Raw genomic sequence first — 23,350 nt, forward strand, 5'->3', positions numbered from 1 at the left:
GAAGCAATTTCTTTGACATTTTTGTATAATTTTATTCATAAATGTAGGGGTGACACTCTTGCCCCGTGTGAGATTCATGTTTAAGGTGATTTTTAGCCAATTAAAAAAATATTTACCTATTATTTGTTACTAATGTTTCAATTAATTATTAATAGTGATGCCTAAATGCAGGCATTGTAGGAACACATATTTGGAAGTTCGAAAATCCTTGTTTTATGATGTCTAATTATTATAAATAATTTCGATCTTCGACACAGCAGCATAAAATGATTTTTTGCAATTTCTGAAGACTTCATGTTGGACAGAACTTTCTATAATCCTGCATAGGAACACCATTCATAGTTTCACGGGTGAGCTTGTGTTTATTTTCAAAATGATTAGAGGTGGTACTTTTGCCCCACCCGACCCTAATACGAATGCTCAGAAAGGTGCAGTAGGGACGTAAGTAAGCCAAAGAAGAAGAGGTTATGGTGAGGGGACTCTCTGTCACCAGTGAAATGACAAAAGTCACCAAACGGAATCTCGCGTCGCACGAGGTGACTTTTATCACTACACTATACTGGTGACAAAGAGTCACCTCACCTCACTTGCCGCACAGACTAGACCTGCTTGTGAAGTTAATAACATAGGATAATACGCACAACATCACAGCCTTTCAGTAAATTTTTATTGAGTTTTTGATCAGCTGAAAAGTAATAAAATTTTAAATAATCTATAAATGCATAAAAATAGTATTTTTTAGCAAAACAAAAAAAAATATGATAAAAAATAAAATTCGTTAATATTATTCGATTCATTATATGTTACAATTATTTCCGGTTTACTGACTTTTTCAGCTATTTGAAAATCTAGTAAAAATTTACTGAATCAAGTTAAATAATCTTTGTGTGTTATGTACAGTGTGCTAAGAACGACAAGCGAAAATTCAGCAGAGGGCTCGAACTAGGTCGTCGACTCCAGGGGACATTTCGCACATGTGACTTTTTTGCAGTTCAGGAGGACATTTATGACGCTTAACGTTAATGGCGGATAGAGACGATTGGCTCAGTGGAGAAGGATTTATTCTTTGCTCGGCATTGATTCAACGAAATTGATTTTAGCTTAAAAATGAAAAGTAATTTAGAAATGTCTCCTAGTCCTTAAAAAAAACTACGCAGATACATAAACAGCATGACATGAAAATAAATAACTAAACAAAATATTCGACGACCAAAACGGAGAAATTTTCTTTCTTTTGTCTTTCACTAGATATCTAGGCAATGTTCCATGTGACTACAACAAGAAATTAATGAAGTAAAACGACAAAAAAAAAACATTCCAACAAATAGAACATATATTGACAGTATCAATTGACAGCTAATCATTAACGTCAGTATAGTAGTACAGGAAAGTAAAAACAAAAACAAAAACAAAAACAAGTTTAATTTTGATAATCTTATATTTTCGCTAGTTTGTTTTGATTGCGGTATTTCCTGCTCTCCAGCGTTAACATAGGGAAACAATAGATTGTATGTAGTAGTAATAAGTTAAAAAAATAATAATAATTATAATATCTGATAATGAATAGACGAGAAGAAAAATAAGAACATTTCATACTTTCCACCTACTGTTGCAGTTGAATGCGTGGCGTTTAAAAAATTAGATATAGTAATAATAATCTGCTAAAAAGAGAAAACATCATTTAAACAACAGAGCAAATAAATCTCATATGAATCGTTTGCCTTTTCGTACTCTTGAGATACTATCAGTTATACTTTACAAAATCCACTGTTGCAACGAATTAGGTGTTTGGAGCAAAAAGGAGCGCGAAAATCATAGACAATAAAACGTGTGAATCGAAACTGTACATTATTCGCATTACATAACACTACTAATAAACAATTTACCACTTACTATCAGTGATTACTATTTAACCAAGCCAATATTTTTTTGTAACAAAATAGTCCGTTAGTGTTGAGCGACGAAAGAAAGACGAAATTTGATTAAAAAAAAAACTTAAGGACACCATAATTTGTCCGCGATTTTTTTTTCCGTATGTAGTGTTACCGGTTGTTCTTCGTATTGAAAAGATGTAACTTCGCTTTTGTGTTGATTTCTTTTTTGTTTTAAAAGATTTTTTGTTTTGTTTTTAATATACTCATTATGACAAGATTGCGATCTGCTATGGGTTCTTTTTGTTTGATCTCACAATAATATATATCAAATGTTAACTGTTTCCTTTTCCATCTCTGTAATCCTAATATATAATCAAATGTATATAGTTTTCATATCTTTCTTCCATTTTTTCATCTTGATTTACGATGTTTCAAATAATCAAAAATTCTTACACACACAGGCTTTCTTCAAATGTATATAATATACCTTAACCATTTTTTCATCATGGTTTTGTTTACTTTTATGATTCTTTTTAACACTTGTTTTAACTGCTGAATTTAGCATTAATTATGTTTTTTTTTAGTAATCCATTAGCTAAACGATTTAATGATCAAAATCGATTTAGTTATGTTGTAGCATTCAGTAATGTTTTTTAATTCTTTAATAGATATTTTATGTTATGCTCGTAGATTTAATAAGTAAGAATTTCAGTTATTGAAATGTGTCTCATACGGAATTCACGTATTGGTATTGGTATTCTCATCTTGTTGTTGTTTTTTTTTAATAAACGTTGAATGAAATCGGTGATTCCATCCCATTGTTTTTCTTTTTTTATGTTTGCATGATCGGATTGTTGCTTCCAGCTTCTAAGTTTCGACCTCATTCCTTATGTTTTGTATAATCGTGACGTATTCTTCGTTTCTTTCTTTGCTTCTCTTGCTGATACTCGTTTACTTCTTGTTTTGCTTTATAATAAACATAAATAATAATGAATGTAATTCATTCACGATGAACCCATTGGGTTTAAGAAAAACTGCACCACGTTAATGTTCTCCTTTGCGGTTTTTTGTTCCGGGGGGTAAATTAGGCAGGTCTGCTCTCATCGCATAATACGACGTGAGGTTTTTCCAGTAGAATTTATAGTTTGAAAGCATTCTTAATGTAAGAATGATCAATTTCCAGTGAAGGGCAGTCAAAATCTGAACAAAAAGGTGAATTTGTAAGTGCAAATTGACCGATTTCAGAAAAACATACCATAAACCACTCTAACTCAGTGACATCACCATATTCTGCGCTTGAAAATATGCACATTTTTTTAAAGCTGCTAGGAATTGAGGTGTTCTGAATTACGGTACCTTGTCTGTCTTCAGTTGCCAGTGAATATAAATCGAAAAAGATACCTTCTCTCACACAAAAAAATGCAGAATTTATGAAGGAAGAAGTTAGGAAAATGTTTCAATCGGTTTGTTGCAATTTAGCAGCAAATAAATGCCCTTCACACTCATTACATGTGTAATCCCAACAACGCCACTACCATCGCTAACTTTTCCCCCATGTTGCCGCAACGTAGCCCGGAGAACAACATTGTGATTCAACAGCCCAAATATTATGTCATTTTGCGATAGTTTGCACAGTGTCTCATCTTATCATTCTTTATCTCGGTGTGTTTATCCCTTGTAAAAGGTTGCATTCTACTTGCGAATCATTTATTTTTTATATCACTATTCCCCTATGTAGGCGAAAGGATGCTGATTCTGAATCTACTCTCGATTGCTGTTTCTATTGCTAAACGCTCCACCCTATGGATCAATCAAAAACATTCAACTTTCGAATGCATTCAAATAACAGTATTTATCAACCCAGAAAACAAACCTACAATAGTACGTTTTCGTTTAGTATAATATAACAATGTACTGCACTTGCCTAGCGATTAAAATAATCTTCTGTTTGTAATTGTAATATGGTTAGTGTTCTCCGAATACGGAAACATTAATCAAACCGGTGACAAACACAATGATATTATCGTCGTTAAAAAGCAATCTCTTCTAAAACAAGAAACTTTCCGTCTCAATCTCATTCCGAAATTTCTTTTTCTGCCGATAGCAAATGTTAACCTTCGAATTTCCAACTACTTCTGTTGGCATACTCAATATGGAAAGAAATTTTGATTATAATTACCTATATTAGAACATAAAAGTAACTGTTGGTTACTAGCAACAAAGGCATCTACTGCTGCCATTCTATATGACTGTTAACAGTTGTTGCTTTTTTAATTTGTTTTGCTGGACGTTTGAAATTTCGCGATATTTTCCACTAACCCATCTTGAAACAAAGTAATGGTAAGCAAGCTATTTGAGAAAAATAATCAATCAATTAAGTTTTTAAAGCATATTTTTTTCTTTGTAAAACAAAACAATCTGCTAACGCATTCGCGTTCTCTAGCAGAATCAATTTAACTGTACCATATTTGCAGTGATGGTTACCAAAAACGAAACGGCTACAGTAAGTAATTTTGTTGCTGGCACTATTCTAAAAGTATATATGAGTTACATGATTATTAAAAAACATAGTTTTACTCTTGCTTTTACAGACCCCGTTCGGAGGTTATGCAAAATGAAATAGATATAATAATATAAAAGCCTAAAACGTAAAATGTCGTATAAAAGTTTGGAAACTAGACTATCTATTGAAATAAACCGATGAGCGTCACAATAAAGAGTGTTAATAATTGGCTACTATGTAAACATTTGATTATGTTTGTAAAAATATAATTCATAATTATATTTCCATGCAGTTTCAAAACGAGAAATGAGTTAAAACTTTACAATTAATAAAATGTGCTCTAAATCACTTCTCAATATTTTGATTTGTTTTGTTTTTATCTGTTAGTTTTGTATTATTTTTTTTTTTCTAAAGCTCCTAGCTGTAAGTTTTATAAAGAATATATAATGTGAATAAGAATAATAGTTACAAATAACGAATAGCGAATAAGTGATAATATTAGCAATATAAACGTTTAATAAATAGAATAATTATAATATTCATATTGTAATATAACCATCAATAATAATAATGAATCACCTTTTCCTGGTCTGTATCACGCTATCGGTTGCTTGGCTCCTTTTAAATTTTATGTTTCCTACTAGAACTCGAAAGATGTTTTACACACAATTTGTCACACTTTCCATTTTTTTTCTTTTTTACCCCTTCCTACTGTCACTGCACAATTTATAGGAAATATATATATATTATGTATATATATATATATATGTATATATATATTAGCTAGTCATCTTGAATATTTGTTTCACATGATGTAATTTTTAGTTCCTCATGATCAGCCCATCCTAAATAGAGCAGTTTTGTTTCGATCCGAAAAATATTTCTAAAACACACGTTTTCTGCAAAACAGAAAAGAAAAGTTTCTAAAACAAACATTGAATAGTAGTTAGTTGTAGTTTAGTGATAGGCGCTTACGAAACTAAGCGCAATTTGCAATTGTATCCATCCTTATATTCCGCTTTCAAGCATGCCCAATGAACTTCTTTTGCTCTTAGACAAGAATAGCGTATATCAATCCTGCCAATCTGGATCGTTCCTCACGTTGATAATTTTTAAAATTTGTATCGATCTTGATTTCATTTAATGAAATGTTACTCTTTGCTGGTTCTTTGTCATATCTGTCTACTACTTAGGAGCACGTAAGCTTCATCACCAGCTTAAACTATATCTACGCCTACATTTTTTTTTGCGTTATATAGGAGATATTGATCACAATCAGTCAATGCGTGTGTGTGTTTGCATTAGTGTACGAATGTAATGACGATGAGTGTGAATTTTCTATGTTTCTCACATGCCTACACTCCATTCTCGTCCAACTCTAGCTCGGACTCGAGACGGAGTGCGAGCTCTCGCATGTCGTCCGCGATTCCTGCCTCATATGAATCTTCATTGTTGTTACTATTGTTGCTATTGATGTTGCTAATGCTACTACTGGCTGTGCTATTGTTTAGGATGGTATTGTTGCTGCTATTTGCACCACCACCAGTGCTGTTGCCGTTGTTACCGTGAACTCCAACCACCAGGTCGCTAGCGTCGGTCGATGGTTTCAGGCCGGACAGATCCAGTAGATTATTCCACAGCGGTGGCATGGCCACCGATGATGATGAGGACGATGATGCTGCTAACACTCCCGGCACGGGCGACAAACCTGTCATCGTTTGCTGGGCCTGGATAAGGATCGATAAAGAAAAATAAAAGTAATGCAAAAATTAGCTTTGTTGATAAGTTTGCACTTTTATAGATGTATTTTATAAACAATTGGAGAAATCATTTAAAATGATTTGTTGACGTTCCTAGACTGTATTGCCCGTTTGATCATTGTCGTTTTTGTGTTGATCGAAATAGTTTCGCCTCCACGTTTTAAGATTAATCTTTGTCCCTATTTTGTCTTCTAGATACATATTAGAGAAAGATTACAGTTAAACTATGTATTCAAAAGCGAAGTAACTGGTTTTCAAATGAACCATTTGCAGAACGTTCTATTCAATAAAATAAAAGAGTGAAAAGACAAAACTCATTTGTTTTTCAAATAATTAATAAAAATCCCAACTGCACAACATACACACTTTCGGCTGTTGGAGATTTTACCGAGCTAGATTAAGTGTGTAAGTTGAAACCACCGACAAACCGACATGAATGACCATGATTTCTGCTCAAAGCACACTAATGACATCTGTCTTCGCTTATCTAAGCCACGAAACACGCATGCAAAATTTATGACTTGGTTCGTGTCTGATCTATTCTAGACAAGTTATTTTTATCTAGATACAAAATGTCTATGGTTTTGACAGATGGGATCGCTGCACATTTTAATCAAGTGGAGGCACAGGCACACTATAAAATAGGTATGCGAAAATAATCTATTCTCAAACATTATTTACAATGTCACGCTATTCTAATGTTGTGTATATGTTCCTAAGCGGACCCTCCGCGCCAAATTTAAATATTTTGGGATTTGGAAAACCCTTGTGCCCTGAGATAACTATTACAATTTCTCCTATAGATCTTTTTTTGGGCCTTGGTGTTAGCTTCAAAACGTCAAACCAATTAGGTTGTTTCATTTCGAAAATCATACCGGTTTTTATACATCATCTTAAAGAGTTTCGTTTTCTGAACACAACTATATTTATATCGATCCCATAGACATTCATCTCAATTTTTAAATCAAGATTTATATTTTAATTTTTGACGCTAAATCTATTAGTTCACAGTTTGCTCCCATACAAAGTCCCACCGAGGGATGCTAAGGCGGTGATTTTTGCTAATGTAATCGCACTTATTTAAAATAGTTCCAGTGTATCCAAATTGATGAAATTTTTGATTTTGGTTCCTTTTTTAATGCAGATTACGAATATATATTTACCTTAATACGCATAAACAACCCAATTTAGAAAATCTACTAGAATATCAAAATCAATTGAAAATAGGGGTTTTTAGGGGTATTGCATATTCGTAATCTACATTAAAAATGGAACCCAAATCAAACATTTCATCAATTTTGGTGCACTGGAACTATTTTAAATAAGTGCGATTACATTAGCCAAAATCACCATCATAACACCCCTCGGTGGGACTTTGTATGTCTACAGAATGTAAAATAACACTAATAATCGTTTAGGGTGTGTAACGTTTCATATTATGTGCTAACATTCAACAAACAACGATAAAAATTAGTATTTTTTTTTAATTTGTTGGACATTATTCATAGTTTTTTTATGCTTAGGATTTCACATAAATATGCATGCTTAGATCTTGACATGTCCTAGGCCCCAATCCTGAGTTTTTTTTTAATTATTGTTAGGTTCATAATTTATCTCAACCTTCTTAAGATGTTGAGACTTCATAAAGTTCGTTGTTCATATTTTTCAATTTCCAATTTTTGAATAAAATCAATACCATGTATTGAACACAATTTCACATCTGCAAGATCAAAATTTATTAAACACAAGATGCTGGACAACAATTATTCTGATTTTTTATGGTACACTATCAAACTGCTAATGTTTCAAGAATTAAAAAAAAAAAACAAATTAGGAAAACATAGGGCTTAGATCTAATTTTGGGCGTACTAAGCACAACCCACCCTTTGCCTCTATTGTTCGAGTGGATTTTTTCACAAAATGGAATGTTTTCACTGCAGATGACTTCTAAATTTATTTACCTTTCCGTACGTACCGTAATATTTGATAAAGAGAAACAAATTGTTGAGATATTGTTAAAAATCTAACACTGCTTCTTGACCCCAAACTCGGTCTACGGATTCTTAATTAGGCCTAATGCATTGAAACGCCATTGAATTCACTTCGGCCTATCGGATGAAGTTCTTTTGCTTTTGAAAAAAAAAATGGGTGTGAACTTTCAAATATCGCATTTTCATTGACTTCGTTCGGTAGCTTTTGAACTAAAGTATCGTACCAAACGTATAATTGACATGAACTCTGAAACAATGGATTTATTTGATGTTTTCTGCTCTATAGGCCCAAAATGGGTGATTCAGCCGAAGTAGTGCATCGCTAAAAAACAAATAGTTGAATCCGATGTTTATATTCGATGTTTATTCGACTGATAAATGTTCAAGAACCAGTGTGGCGAAGAAATTAGAACATTCAACCTAAACCTTGGTTTGGAAAACCTTAGTAAACTGCACAGTGCATGATTTGTGTATAGTTCTAAGAGAGATGAACTAGCCTTCAGCTAAAAATCTCTATAACAAAGATAAAAAAAAAATAGTTCTAATTTATTCGTCAAGTTAGTTCTTGAACATTCATCATTTGAATAAATATCGGATTCATGAATAACATATTAATTTCTGTAAACCGTGACGAAATTTATCGCACGAAGTCTTCGGTTCACTACCAAAGCCTGCTGAACGGACATATGAACACTTGAGATCAACGTGGCACGTGTCACTGTTTGGAGAATTAATCTGAGTTTTATAAGTTATTTACACTTAGAAACTCACCTTCAAATCCTTCAGCTCCTTGAAGCTTGGAATCTTCAAATCACCACTTCCGCCATTTCCCATCAGTTCAGTCAAACGTATGGCATCCATCAGGTGGCTTGGCAACTTGTGCGACTGCAAAGCATGCTGCTGTTGATGCATTTGATGTTGCTGTTGCACAAATGGGTGGTGGTGCTGCTGCTGCTGCTGATGTTGCTGTTGATGGTGATGAGGCTGCTGCTGTTGCTGGTGATGTGGCTGGGGTGAGGAATGATGGGAATGCGCAGCATGTTGCTGGTGATGTGACGAAATGAGTGTCGCAGCCACTCCATGATGCCCTCCAGAAAGTTGCACTGCAGCAGCCATATTTTGAGAGGCAGATGTTGCGTGAGACAAATGATGTTGCTGCTGTTGTTGTTGTTGTTGTTGCTGTTGTTGTTGTTGCTGCTGTTGTTGTTGCTGCTGTTGTTGTTGTTGTTGTTGCTGTTGTTGTTGTTGTTGTTGTTGAAGCAACTGTGCCTCCACTTGATGATGATGTAAAAGCTGTGATGTACTATTTGATTGATTTGCACCACTGAGGGCACTAGTATAGTCCGCTAACTTACTGTCTACCTGGAACAGATCCAACTCCAGCGTATTATTGTTCGGTTCGCTCTTATTACTTGATGTTTGGGACGATGCTGGATGTACTTGCTGCGAATGTTGATAAAAGGACGATGATGCAGATGAACAATTAGAAGAAGATTGATCACCAAGTCCAGTAACATCGTTGTACAAGTGCTGTTGCATATTTAGAATCCAGTCACTATCGAGCAGATTATTTGCAAACGGAAAATCGCCTCTTGATTTACCAAGTTGATTGGTCATCCGCGAAATTGGCCCGAATTTATTGTTGATAGCATTGGAAAAGTCGCTCTCGGACAGAGAGAAGTCGTCATCATTGAGCAGCGAGTCAGACCGGACGAACATATCTTTGTTTGTTCCAGTCAGATTAGCTAGATCGGAACTACCACCTAGGTTGAGCATCTTAAATAATTCGATTGTTTCACTACGACTGAGAGGAAGATGAGGATATCCATTATTTATTGCACCATTATTTCCAGAGGTCCCACTTCCATTGCTTAACAAATTCGGAGTCGTTTGTGAAAGTGAATTATGCAGGTTACTTCTATTGCCATTACCAAACGTTGTTTGTTGCTGTTGTTGCATCGAAGGGGTTTGATGCGGTGGCTGCGAATGAGCATGAGGCATATGCATTCGATTGTTGTTAGGAATCATGGGGTGTTTATCGCGGTATTCACGAGGTTTGTGGTGTAGTGGAGTATTTCCTTGGTAGTATTTGCCACTACTGCCTGGTACAGGATGATGTTGTTGTTGTTGTTGTTGTGATTGCTGAGAAGCCAATGGTGGCATAGAATGCTGCGAGTGAGGTGTCATTGCTGGCGGCGGCATATGATTTTTATTTCCCATCATAGCAGACGGATAAGACGGATTAATACCTGATTTGGGTGCATGCTGTTGCCCAATTAAGTTAACAGGAGGAACTATAGAGTGCGGACCTGGTGCACCAGAAGGTGCATTATTGGGATTCGGAATTGATGGAGGGGGTTGATTTTCCCACGGGTTGAACTGTCGCCTCTGTTCCATCTTATCCGGATAGTCTGGAAACGCTTGATTGCCTACAAATGGTGGCGGTGGTGGTGGTGGTCCATTCATCAATTGCGGATGCACTTGATCCATTGGTGGTGGTTGGTTAGCGGGATATGTAGGATGATTTCCACCGTGTAAGATGTTCATTGGAGGCCCATTTCCGGGATTGTGTTGCATGGGTGGGGGCGGTGGTGGTGGATGTCCCATGTAGCTTCCATTCGGCGGTCGGATAAAGTTTCCTCTTATCGGTCCAGAAGTATGAACCGGAGGAGGTGGCATAGGTGGTGGTGGAGGCCGGTTACCATATGAAAGGTTACCGTTTCCTCCAGCAGGATAGTTTGGATTGAAATTGAAATTTCGTCCATTGGCACCGTGTTGAAGTGGTGTTGGTGGAGGCGGCACGTTCGAGTACGGAGGATGTTGATGGGGTGGGATTGGCGCTAAATGACTATTATGACTACTGTTACTATTACTACTTCCGCTTGCGTGACTGTGACTGCTCATCGGAGATTTGTCTAGATATCTCATCGGTGGAGCTGACTTTGGATATCGCATTGGTGAAGCTTCCTCACCAGATGAATGGTATCCATGTGAACTGGATGGCATGGCAAGATCTCCTATGTATTCACCATGATCTTTTCCATTCGGAGTTCGAATGTTGTTCTTTCGAAGCTTTGTACGATATTTCTCGAGTTCTTCTTCCGAATGCGCAAATGTACAATTCGGTCCGCGCGGGCAGGTTCCTCGGAGATTCAGGTCACGACACAGGCTAATTTTATATTTACTATTATGAGCTAAGTGTCCTGGCTCTTGTAATTTTCGGTTGCCATGATGCTGTACAAAATCGACCAGGCCTATAACGACCCGCTTGACTGCTTCCAGCGCTGTTGAACATTCGCGCCACGTTGGCACATGGTTCTCAGCATTCGAGTCAATGCTTGCGAGATGTTTGAGATGCACACGCAATCCGGACAAATTAGCTGGATCACCTGTTCGCTGGAGTGCTATTATCAACTCCTGCACGGATTGCACGAATGATTGTGGTGTTTGTAGTTTGTCTATAATGCTTTGCATGTGTGACTTATGTGCCGTATCGCCATACAGCAAGGAGGACCACTGATCGGGAGCTATCCGGAGACCGGCTTCGGTTGCAATTTGTACTATTTGTGCATCATGCTCCCGTCTCAGTGCTTCATAAGTACGGAATTCTTCCTTCAACTGCATCAATGATGAATCTCCCTCCCGTTTTGACACTTTGAAACAACTTGCCCTGTACAGGAGTTGTACAACATGTCCGATACTGGTTTTTGAAGCCTGTGGGAAATGTGGCTCCAATCGTTGTACTACAAACATAACCAATACTTTCCTGGAAAGTGCCGATCCATCCTCCAGTGCTAATAGCACCAACTTCAACACTTCCTCCTGCATAGCTGGACCGAGAAATTGGCAGCCACGTGCTCTCACCGCTGCCCACAGATTAGTACTTAGCTGTTGTGGATTTTGATGCTGCAGTATCAGCTCGGTGACCGTTCGTTCGCCTAGCGAGCGAGCGGCACGCAACGATCGCGCACGTCCTTCATCCTCAATCAACTGACAATTGACCAGGGTGACCAATTTGCGCTGCATCGGACGCGAAAGAAGTCCACCGGCGTTACCATTTGGGTACGGTTTCAGGTAGAGGGCTAACTCTTCGATACATCCTCGGGCTGTCTTGTAACACAGCAAATCCTCCGGGCTCAGATTCTGAACACTAGGTGAGCTAAGGTCTGGATCGATTGCGCTGCCACCGGGAGTAACTGTGCCTCCGGTGGATGATCCTGACGAGGAATTGCCGGTGCCATTACCGCTCCCGGGACTGCTACCAGCTGCGTTGCTGGTGCTGACCAACTGTAGTAAGGCATTGTTTACCGGTAGATTATCTAGGTCTGTCGATATAATTGTCTGCAATGGAAAAAAAAACAAATGGAAATGCGGAATTAGTAAATTATTTATTAATCTGCTTGTTATTTTTCGTTTTTACTTAAAACCCTGTGCTGCAATGGCGGACTATTCACATGCAGACCAGATCGCCATTTGAAAGAGATAGGAATAGGGTACGGTAAGATTTAAGGACTGTTTTGGATTTTTCACGAACGACACTAAGTTTATAGTTGAAGATGCTAATTTCAACTATGCTTTGGGTGTATTTAGGTTTATTTTGATGTTTTATTGCATTATGTAAAAGGTTGAATATGCACTTGGAGTGGTGTGAAAAAAGAAAAGTGATACTGTTGGTAAAGTGGGACAAATGCTTCACCCCAGCGGCTCCGATGGTGTAGTGGTAAGCGTGATAACCTCTCACCCCAGCAGGCCAGGGTTCAATCCCAGTCGGTGCCGCCGGGATGTTCTGAGGCATTACATTTCTGATCACGCCTTCCTTCGTTGGTGCCTGGCTCATGAGTTGGTGGGTCGATAGGTAGGGTCCAGGCGTGGGAACTGCCTCCCTGGCGTCGGTCTGAGCACTGGTGCTCAGCACGGAAAACAAGATCGACGGAAAAAAAATCAAGGAAGAAAAAAATGCTTCACCCGTTTGCATGAACATAGTTCAATCATAGAGGTAACTCTAAGACCAGAAGGTCCCGAAGAAACGTGCTCAAATGTTTGGCTCAGCTCTGGTACTGTCTTCGGTCCCAAGCTAATCGATGCACTCTTCGAACCATAGGAAAATCCACGAGCCACTCATTTTATCTGTCAAACTTTCATAGCGAATCAAAACAAACATAGTGTAGTACTAGAATTTCGACTAGAATGGAGTACGCTAATAGATGTACTTGGGACCAATAGGCTAGTCAAGTAGTGAGCTAATTTTAAATCGTTAGTTTCCACCGGTTGGTTGAATCTAGCTAGGGAAGATGTATAAATTAAATAGCATTTTAGAGTGACCAGCCATTGATAAATACGCTACAAGGGGAAGGGGGTCCAAAGTTGGTGCTTCATCAAATGCAAATAAACGTTTAACGTTTGTTTACATTTTATGAATCATCAACTTTGGTCCCCCTCAAAATTATAGCGTATTTTTCTGCGTGGCTGGTCACCCTAAAATGCCACGTGATTTATGTATAATCCCTTAGGATCTATCCCAAGCCGCTTTTGTTGAAAATCATAACTGACAACTCTGTGTAATTACAGCTGATCTGGCAATAACGGAGTAGCACCCGCGGGCGGTCAATCATGCTCATGTTCTAGGATCTTGAGAAAAGTAGCAAAAATGTATGACTTTCATAAAACAACAGTAATGTGTTGGTCCAGTTTTGTGAAATCACTGGTAGGTAGAAAATCACACAAAAACTGCTTGACAAAGTGGTCCACGGTGGCATCTTCACTCGCATCACTATCAATAATACACTCCCGACCTGACTATCAAAGCTGTGCAGCTTTCAGTGAGAGCACGAGAAATCACACATTACACTGAATGCATTGTGTGCTCTTGCTGTAGGCTCTGGATGACGCTATTTATATACAAGTTGTGTAGGTATCATGATGGTGATGACTAATACAATTATTCCAACTATCTGACGTAAACAATTTAGTCTCACTGTCTCCATTTTCCACTCTCCTCAAACCTCGTTTACCATTGATCGTATAAATTTTCTATAGAGTTTGACACAAGCTATTGGCCCCAAGGGACTAAAGCAAATATACAGGACAGACAGGATATGATACGTTTCCCTAAAATATTCAAGGGTTAGTGAAATTAAAATTTCAAATGCTCGGAAGATTTTACGGCTTTCCACCGGGTGCTGTCCTACATACAAATTTCGGAGTGTACAGAAAATCGGAACAAGGAAAGCACCGTAAACTGTTCATCAAATAATAACGGTTTTGCGTGCGACAACGGCGGCAACAAAAATACAGTAAACATTCGAGGCGACGGTTATGCATAATAAGAAAAAAGGGTACGAAACGTGAATATAAAATGACGTCACTGTGGTTTACGTGGACGGTTTTGGTCCATGCCGAGTGTGACGAGAGAAGGATTTTTTTTACTTTGCAGTTTTAGCTTTAACATTCACGTTCCTCATCAATTATAGATTTGCTATCAATCTTTATCCCACAGATCCTTTGGCGATCTTCGAACCTGGTATCCGGATATTGTGCATCATGATGTATGTAGGCATACCTAAATATATATGCATGAACATAGCGCGTAGAAACGGAAGCATAAAATTGGTCGATGAAATTTAGCAATCTGAACTTTCGACGGGTAAAGCTTATGGCTTTAATAGCAACATTGACGGCAATATTACGTACTATATTGAAGTCTGACGTAAAACATACATGCTGTGAATTTTTCATGATTTTAGCGCCCTTAGGGGGAGGAAACATTTGAATATTTAAAAAGCTATGAAGTGTATCTTGAGTGTAATTGAATAAGGGAAACATGGTAGTAGTGAATGAAACATTATGTTCGATGCTGAGAAAATTCACGCCAATTGACGAATCGATTAAATTTTACCCTCTCCGAATTTCATGACAATTTAATAATTGTTCTATATGGTCAACATAATAATGTTGTGCTAGAATTAGGTAATTTTGACACACCTCTAATTTTTCAAAATGGCGTATTTGGAATTAACCATTGCACAAAAATGGCTCATCTAATCGAAATGACGCCCAAGACAAACTTGTAAGAAAATGCCTAACAAATCACAAATTTTGATCAAAGAATAAAAAAAAGAACTGTAAAAATTTTATTAGTAAAAATATGTAAAAATGTATATTTTTTTAAATTTTCAATGTCTGAAATAGAAAACAACGGTAAATACGCAAAACTCTCTTTTGAGGTTGGCATCTTTGCTTTTTAATGCGTTTGGAGCTTTAAACTTTTAGCGATGGTGAGATCTTGTTTGTCTTTTGGCATTTGTATAATAAAGCTTGATACTTTTGCAATTATGGCCTACGAGCTTCAAAAATTTAAAAAATGATTAAATTAATCATATCATATGATTAAATTAATCATATTGCCAAGCGGTTTTGAGACGATTGTTCTAACTTAGCATAAATAACTCCCTATTTTATCTAGGTTCTAGAAGAATGTTTCAAAACGCTTGAATAGCCAAACGAACAGCAAAGCACCTCAAAATGATGAAATGGTTAAAAACGACAAAATCGAAGCGATATTAAAACGCCAAAATCTCAAAAACGCTGAAAATGGTTTTATAAACGTTAAAATAGCCTGAAATTTGTACCGGCCGGATTCGAGACAAACACCATTTTTGCGGGATTGTTGTCCGGCATTCTTACAACGTGTCTCGCCCATCGTACCCGTCCAGCTTTCGCGACTTTCTGGATACTGGTTCACCATAGATTTGCGCCAGCTCGTGGTTCATCCTTCTCCTCCATACACCGTTCTCACATACCCCGCCAAAGATGATCCTAAGCACTCGTCGTTCGAAAACACCCAGTGCTTGTAGGGCCTCCTCGAGTCTTGTACATGGTACATTTAGTACGGGGGTGAAGTTTACCCGACCTCAGGGTCTTGTGGAGTCCGTAGTAAGCACGACTTCCGGAAATTATGCGTCTAGGAATTTCTCTGCTGCAGTTGTTATCCGACGTCACCAATGATCCAAGGTACACAAATTCATCCACCACCTCGAACTCATCTCCGTCGATTGTCACGCTTCTGCCTATGCGAGCCCTATCGCGCTCGGTTCCTCCAGCTAACAGATACTTTGTCTTCGACGTATTCACCTTTATTCAACCTTCTCTGCTTCACCTTTCAGTCTGGTGTATTACTCCGCCACGGCCCGAAACGTTCTTCCGACAATGTGTACATCGTCAGCGAAGCAGATGAACTGGCTGGACTTATTGAAGATCGTGCCCCGCATGTTAAAACCCGCATGTTTCATAACACCTTCTAGCGCAATGTTGAACAGGAGGCAGGAAAGGCCATCGCCTTGTCGCAGCCCTTTGCGAGTTTCAAACGGGTCCGATAACGCACCCGATATCTTCACGCAGCACTGTACACCATCCATCGTAGCCCTGATCAGTCTGGTCAGCTTCCCGGGGAAACCGTTCTCGTCCATAACCTTCCATAGCTCTTCACGGTCAATAGTATCATAAGCGGCCTTGAATTGCGGGATCTCCAGGTGTACCGATATGGGAGGCTATGCTGGAAGTAGGATACTACGTATGGCCATGTTCTTAGAGGCGGCGAAATCGATAAGTCTGAGGCCGTTGGCGTTCGTTAGCTGGTGTGCGCTGAACTTTCCTATAACCGGTCTGAATTCCTCCTCTTGGCTGACCTGATCTCCGTTAAGATCTCCGATAACGATTTTGACGTCATGGTTTGGGCTGCTGCCGTATTCCCGTTTCAACTACGCGTAAAAAGCATCTTTATCGTCATCGTCACTTGCTAAGTGAGGGCTGTGCACGTTGATTATGCTGAGATTGAAGAAACGGCCTTTGATCCTCAACTTTCACATTCTGCTATCGATTGGCCACCAGCCAATCACGCGCTTCTGCATTTCGCCCATCACGATGAAAGCTGTACCCAGCTCATGTGTATTGCCGCAGCTCTGGTAGAGTGTATAACTATCCTTATACGTATGTACCGACGATCCCTTCCAGCAAACCTCCTGCAGCGCTACAATGTCGAACTTTCGGGCCCTCAATAAATTGGAAAGAATGCGGTTACTTCCCAAGAAATTGAGAGTTGCAGTTCCATTTTCCGAGTTTCCAATCGTTAGTCCGTTTTCGTTGCCTGGGTCTATGCCGATTGTTCCGGTCCGTATTTACATTACTAGCTTCCTGTCCTTAAGTTACTTTACGGCTGGCTTGTAGGGCCAGCACCAACCCCCATTGTCTCGCCGGAGGACCCACGCTGGCACCAGGACGTTGATCAGCCGCTCCTAACATAGATAACAGATGCCGTTTTGAGCCGCACCTCCATGATGAACAGACACTCGAAAACTGCACTCTCTGGCAAGCATACCAAAAGTACCGCCTCATGACAGTATTCCAACGGCTGTCGCTTTCTTTTTTCCAACGACAGCCTTGAGATTGAGCTATAAGCGACAGCCCACAGTGAAGGCCGGCGCACAATAGATACGTTTTCTTTCAGAAAATCCGAAAACGTATGCATTGTGCGCCGACCTTGAGGCTGTCATACGACATGCAACGTTGCCGTCTTGGGCAGTACACGATAGCTCGTGCTTATTCATGTATTTTGTTCGTTCGGCTATGACAGCCTCGGATGGTCATTCGTAACGTTCCTCGTACATACAACAAGCAGTCCGTCAAACTGCCGATTCGTTGCTGCTGTCTTTGAAATTTTTTTCGTATGTCGTGAGACTGCTACTACACTACCAGTGTGACGCCGAAGCTCGTTCGGTTGCTATCACGTTTGTGCTACCCATTGCAAAATTTTCATCCGATATTTTTTTTAAAACGCGCGGTCTTGTGCAGATCAGACATTCCGACATTCCGGGGAAAAATATAAGCCTACCCGACACCAACCTGACTTCTACCAAACCCCAACCCGATGTTGGCCCGACATTTACCCGACATAAAAACAGAATTGTCCCGACACCGACCCGACATTTGGCCGACGTCGATCATAAATTAACCTTACATTGATCCGACACCGGGCCGACATGTCTGTTCGGGATCATTTTTCTGGGTTTTTTCCATACTCCACTGCCTTATGGTTCAATTTACTTTGATGCTTTTTCAAAAATTTCAAAAGCATTTTTTTCCGACGCATTATTTCAGATTGCAAAAAGCTCGCACTATTCGATTCCTTTTGATATTTTACACAAAATGACGCGAGGTTTTTGCAATCTAAAATAATGCGACGAAAAAAAAATGTTTTTGAATTTTTAAAAAATGCATCAAAGTAAATTGAACCTTATATCAATTGTATATAATGTCTCGTGACAGCCACTTGGGTAAGCTGAGGGATGTCGTCGGTTTGCGAAGGCTGTCATGACTACAGAAACATTGAAAACCTGGTCATAAATAAATGTATAAATACAGCCCATTCGGGTCACTACGTTCCAAACACGATGATTTTAGCAAAGCGGGTATAGATGCGACTGTTATAATACACCCAACCGGTGGATGTAAGATTCGCTTACAATTATGTGGGATTCATCATCAGAGGATCTAAGTGGAGACCGCATGAACCGAGGATGCGATATACCTAGCTGCGGTCCGATGTAAGAAAATTGGAGACCGAAAAATGTGGAGTGTATTAGTGAGTGAAATTAATTATGTCGAAAAAATAGAAAAAAGGTTGCCGACTGGACTCGAACCACGGACGTTGCGACTATCAGACCTGTGCTTTATCCACTGCTCTCTTCATGCTTCTGAATATGGTTAGCCTAAAAGCAAACATGAAGCGCTCATTTTCTCGCATGCTCGACTTCGTATGCTTTTTCTGCTGGAGAGATTCGAGACAAGTGTGTGCGTCGTTCTACAATGTTCTACAATGTGCGTCGTTCTACAAGCTTACTGGTATAGTCGAAAGCGTAGATGGAACACGAAATAAAAAAAGACAAAAAACCATTACATCGCCTGCATGGTCAATTCCTAACATTCGTTGCGATGTTCATGAACAGAGGATGATAGGAGCTGGAACTAACATTCATTGTAATAGATTTTTGGTTTGCGTGTACAGCTTTCATTTGTTCGTGCGTGCGCTGTTGCCAATATACTTCGAATTCAGATCTGAACGTACGGTAGCAAGCGGTAGTAAAGCACGCAAAGCAACATTCAATTCAGGAAAAACCAACTGTCTCGAAAAGGCTGTACTATTTGGAAGCCTGCTCTCCGGAGAGAGGAGTCCCCTCCCCCCATAGTCGATCTTTCCTATGATTACTCGTAACCCAGCCGGCAGCGCGTGGAGGTGATGGAGGAGATTGGAGTAACTGAACAAGAGACTAAGTGACCACGCCCACAGAGGTGTTGGGGTCTATTTTATACCTGCAGATACGCGAAGTATCGATGGTACGCATTGTCCAGCCGTTTACCAGGTCAAGAATATTCATACTGTCTTTAACAAGCTCAAAATCTCCAATAAGGACTGTTCATGTTATAAAACGGACACACACTTTCAGTCCCAACTTTTTGATTTGAATACTCAACTCAATGCTTTCTTCGGCAAGTTTCAATCTCTACTTAAAAGTAACATAGAAAAAATAATAAACAATATATTCGAAGCAGCATGTAATTTTTACCAAATTTTAAATCAATTGTGCTCTACAATGTATTTTTTATACTGATATCAATATAACTAGAATAGCGGCGCCGGTGGTGTGGTGGTAAGTGATATTGCCTCTCACTTCAAAGGGTATGGGTTTAATCCCAGTTGGCGAAGTCGGGAATTTCTGAGGCATTAAATCTCTGATCACAGGGAAGTCTCCGGTTTATGAGTTGGAGGGTCGATAGGTAGGATCTGCCTCCCTGGCGTCGCTAGCACAAAGAAACAATTCTGACTTTTAACTATCGCGTAAAATCTCCCTCCGTTTAATGTTGAGCTATAGTTGACATAAACAACGAAGTAGTTTACAAGCCTGCATACAACATTGATAATTTATGCGATATTGCGCTTAAATTTATACGAAATAATCGCGTAAATTTACGCGAAATCAAGCGTTAATTTTATGTGCGCTATATCTCGCAGAAATTAACATGAATTTTTCAAACGTTGGATATATTTTGCAATTGTGTCAACCAGATATTTTTTATATCAGCTCTTCTAAAAGATGAAACACATCAACTAAAATAAATATTAATTTTGTAGAACAAAGTGTTTGTACGATTTTGCATAATTTTTGGTATCATTTTTCGTCCCACGTTTACAACGTTGGTAAATTGAGAACACATAATATCTCAAAAATTCCGACGGGTCAGTTATGCAGTTATGCGTCTAATTATCATTAATTTAAACAATGCTTATTTTTGTTTGGATCATAATCTATACATATCCTGAATAAACAATATAAATACAATGAAAAATGAAAAAAATACAAATAATGTTTTATGTCTGTTTTATAACTTGAACAGTCCAAAAAACGCAAAAATAGCCCTGAAACGCCAAAAATAAATATGAGGACACCAAAATAACCCATGCTTTCAATCAATTCAGTTGGGCACTTCTGAAACTTTTTTATTAATTTCAAATTCAAACCGGTTTTACTAGCTCCAATGATTATTTCAACAAGATGTTAAATCCAGATAAATGTTACATAAACTTTTTAAAACGTTTTACCAGGTTGTCAGAATTCTTGCGTCCCATCTAAATACAGACTCATGGATTTAGAAACGCTGTTCTATGGGAAGATGAATTAATGACGTAGCATTTTAGGGTGATCAGCCATGTAGAAAAATACGCTACAAGGAGGGGGACCAAAGTTGGTGCTTTATGAAATGTAAACAAACTTTAAACGTTTGTGTACGTTTGATGAAGCACCAACCCCTCTTCCCCTTGTAGCGTATTTTGTGTATATGGCTGGTCACCCTAAAATGCAACATCATTTATGTGTTTTCCTTAAACGGTTAATAACTTTTTACACAGAATTCGAATCGATTTGCAGCCCTTGACAAAGTTCTTTTGCATAGTTTACCAAATTACACAGTAAGATTATTTAACAGGAGTCTTAGAATTTCTTAAAAAGTTGGTAAAATTTCAAATGACCGTCATCCGCACGGAATCAAATAAATTGACAAATTTTATGTTCTATCATTAAATGGGGTTAACAAAACAAAGTCTGTACAAATTCGGAATAAATTTACAATTTTTTTTTAAATTTCCACAGATTTTTAAACTTTTTCCGAATAGTTCCGCAAATCAAAAATAACTGGGCAGCTAATTTTTTTTTTACTTTATTAGAGAGATTTTTAGTCGTTGGCTAGTTCATCTCTAAACTGGCAGCTAATAAGCTGGATTAGTGTGTAAGTCTCAGGTATGGGCAATATTGAGCAATTTGTGAATTTTTCACAAGCAAATTTACATTTTTGATTATTGATTGATTTTATTACAGATGTTAGGGACCTCAATGCAAATCGAAAAAAATAAGGGGTTGTAAATTTGACCTACCCTAATGTATGTGTTTTAAAGCATTTTGCATCACATGTTTATATAATAAGCTCTTTCTGAGTAATACCTTTTCAGGAGTTGTAAAAATGTGCTATGAATAGTAATATTGTAGTAACACTGGGAACATAGGTTCGGTTTTAAGTACCTGGCAATCAAATAGTACAATTTTTGTATTGGATAGATGTATCAGTTATTACGTTCCTTTTATGGTGTGTTCCAATTAAGCCCTCTAGAATTCCCATATGTCATAGTTGGAACACACCATATTAGGTACGTATATCCATAACTGGTATCTCTACCGTATGGAAATAAGTAACAAAAGTACACTCACCTGATCGAAGGGACACTGCTTTCTGTGCAGAGTCGCCAAACAAGTACGGCATATGGTGTGGCCACATCCTAGACTGATTGGTGGACGTAAATTTGCTGCAAATTCGTTGCAGCAAACCGGACAGCTGAGGAATTCTGTCCATTGGGGCGCCTGAATCGGCATTCTGCAAGAAGCAAGAAAAAAACCACATCGACACCGAACAGATGATTGGCGCCAACAGTAGATATCACATTAGATGTATAGAATGGTTAAGCATGGGTTCTACTAATAATAAATGGATTTGTTGGTTTCTTATTCATCCGTTGCATGATGGTGATGGTTTGGTGGATACACATAGCGTGAATGTTGCACCACTGCGAACTGGCAGCAACAGCAGCAAGGCCGTCCAAGGTCGATCGTATGATTTCTTTGCGAAAGGCAACAGGTATGAGTGTCATTTTGAGCAGTGTATGAGTCAACCGGTTTGAGCTCTGCATCAACTGCCACGTTGATGCTCATTTCAACAACGGACTCAACGACAATTACAGGGAATTCCCGTGATGGTGGAATTAGTTATGTCCGACGACTACGGTCATCTAATACAAGTGTCTGGAAATGGTAATGTGGCTTGCTCGACGGACCGTTGACCATAATAGTGACATTGAGTTTAAGATGGTTTGCGTGCAGCTGGCGAGTTGTCGCAAGTATCATTCACTATTTCTTTTATCTTTCTTCACCAGCATTGCATTTTAGGTAATTCGTCGTAGTTCGTGAAGCTAGAAAGATTAGTATCTACACAACAACTTGCAATGGTTAACGTGCCCAACAGAAAAAAGCTTCTCAGACCCCACTTCAACGAAAGCGCGACTGGTTGTTGTTGTTAGGGTCGGATTTGTTTGCGCGTGGATACTTTTTCGATGCTGGTGTGTTTTTACTCTCTTTCGAGCGCCTGCTGCCGTGTGCCACGTTCAATAAATGAAAGGAAAAGCACACGTCGCGTCACCCGCCTTTTGAATTGTTGTTTTTCCTCTTTCTCTTCGTGAATCGTGCTGGCATATCCGGGCTAATCTTGTGGTAGTAGTTCGACATGTCTGGCAGTGATGTTGAGATGGCATTGGAAGCTCAATTAGAAACGGGTGTGGATCACAGATGGAGAGAAGAGAAGCTTTTAGCAAACGCATTATTGTCGACATAGAACAGCGGAGCCGAGACTTCTTCGAGAGGTGAAGGGTAACAAGATTTTGAGAAAAAAAAGATTCATCTAAGCAAAATGCCAATCAACTTTCAATTTCAGTCGGGGAGCCCTGGGCGATAAATCCTTTCGAAATAAAAACAGATATCAAACATTTTGTGTTGTACTATAGAAATGTATATTTTCTCCAGTAAATAGAAGGAAGTTGACAATTCGTTGAACGAAAGTAGGCTATTATAT

At 38.6% G+C, this 23,350-nt stretch overlaps 1 protein-coding gene across 4 annotated transcripts in view; it reads right to left on the minus strand.

Annotated features, from left to right (window-relative positions):
- Window positions 1–1,419: 1,419 nt before the first annotated feature.
- roq (roquin) overlaps window positions 1,420–23,350 on the minus strand; it is a 56,605-nt gene continuing 34,674 nt past the window's right edge. For all 4 annotated transcript variants that reach the window (XM_065235007.1, XM_065235006.1, XM_065235005.1 and 1 more), the window contains 3 exons: window positions 21,940–22,102; window positions 8,900–12,469; window positions 1,420–6,104 (listed from right to left, as the gene is read on the minus strand). In XM_065235007.1, the coding sequence (XP_065091079.1) occupies window positions 5,733–6,104; window positions 8,900–12,469; window positions 21,940–22,101 (4,104 nt within the window). In that variant the 5' untranslated portion in view covers window position 22,102 and the 3' untranslated portion in view covers window positions 1,420–5,732. The remainder of the gene's footprint in view (window positions 6,105–8,899; window positions 12,470–21,939; window positions 22,103–23,350) is intronic.

The sequence above is a fragment of the Ochlerotatus camptorhynchus genome, unplaced genomic scaffold (assembly GCF_037179485.1).
Source record: "Ochlerotatus camptorhynchus isolate MF236.1 unplaced genomic scaffold, CSIRO-AGI_Acam_v1.1 ptg000457l, whole genome shotgun sequence".
NCBI classification, from domain to species: Eukaryota; Metazoa; Arthropoda; class Insecta; order Diptera; family Culicidae; genus Ochlerotatus; species Ochlerotatus camptorhynchus.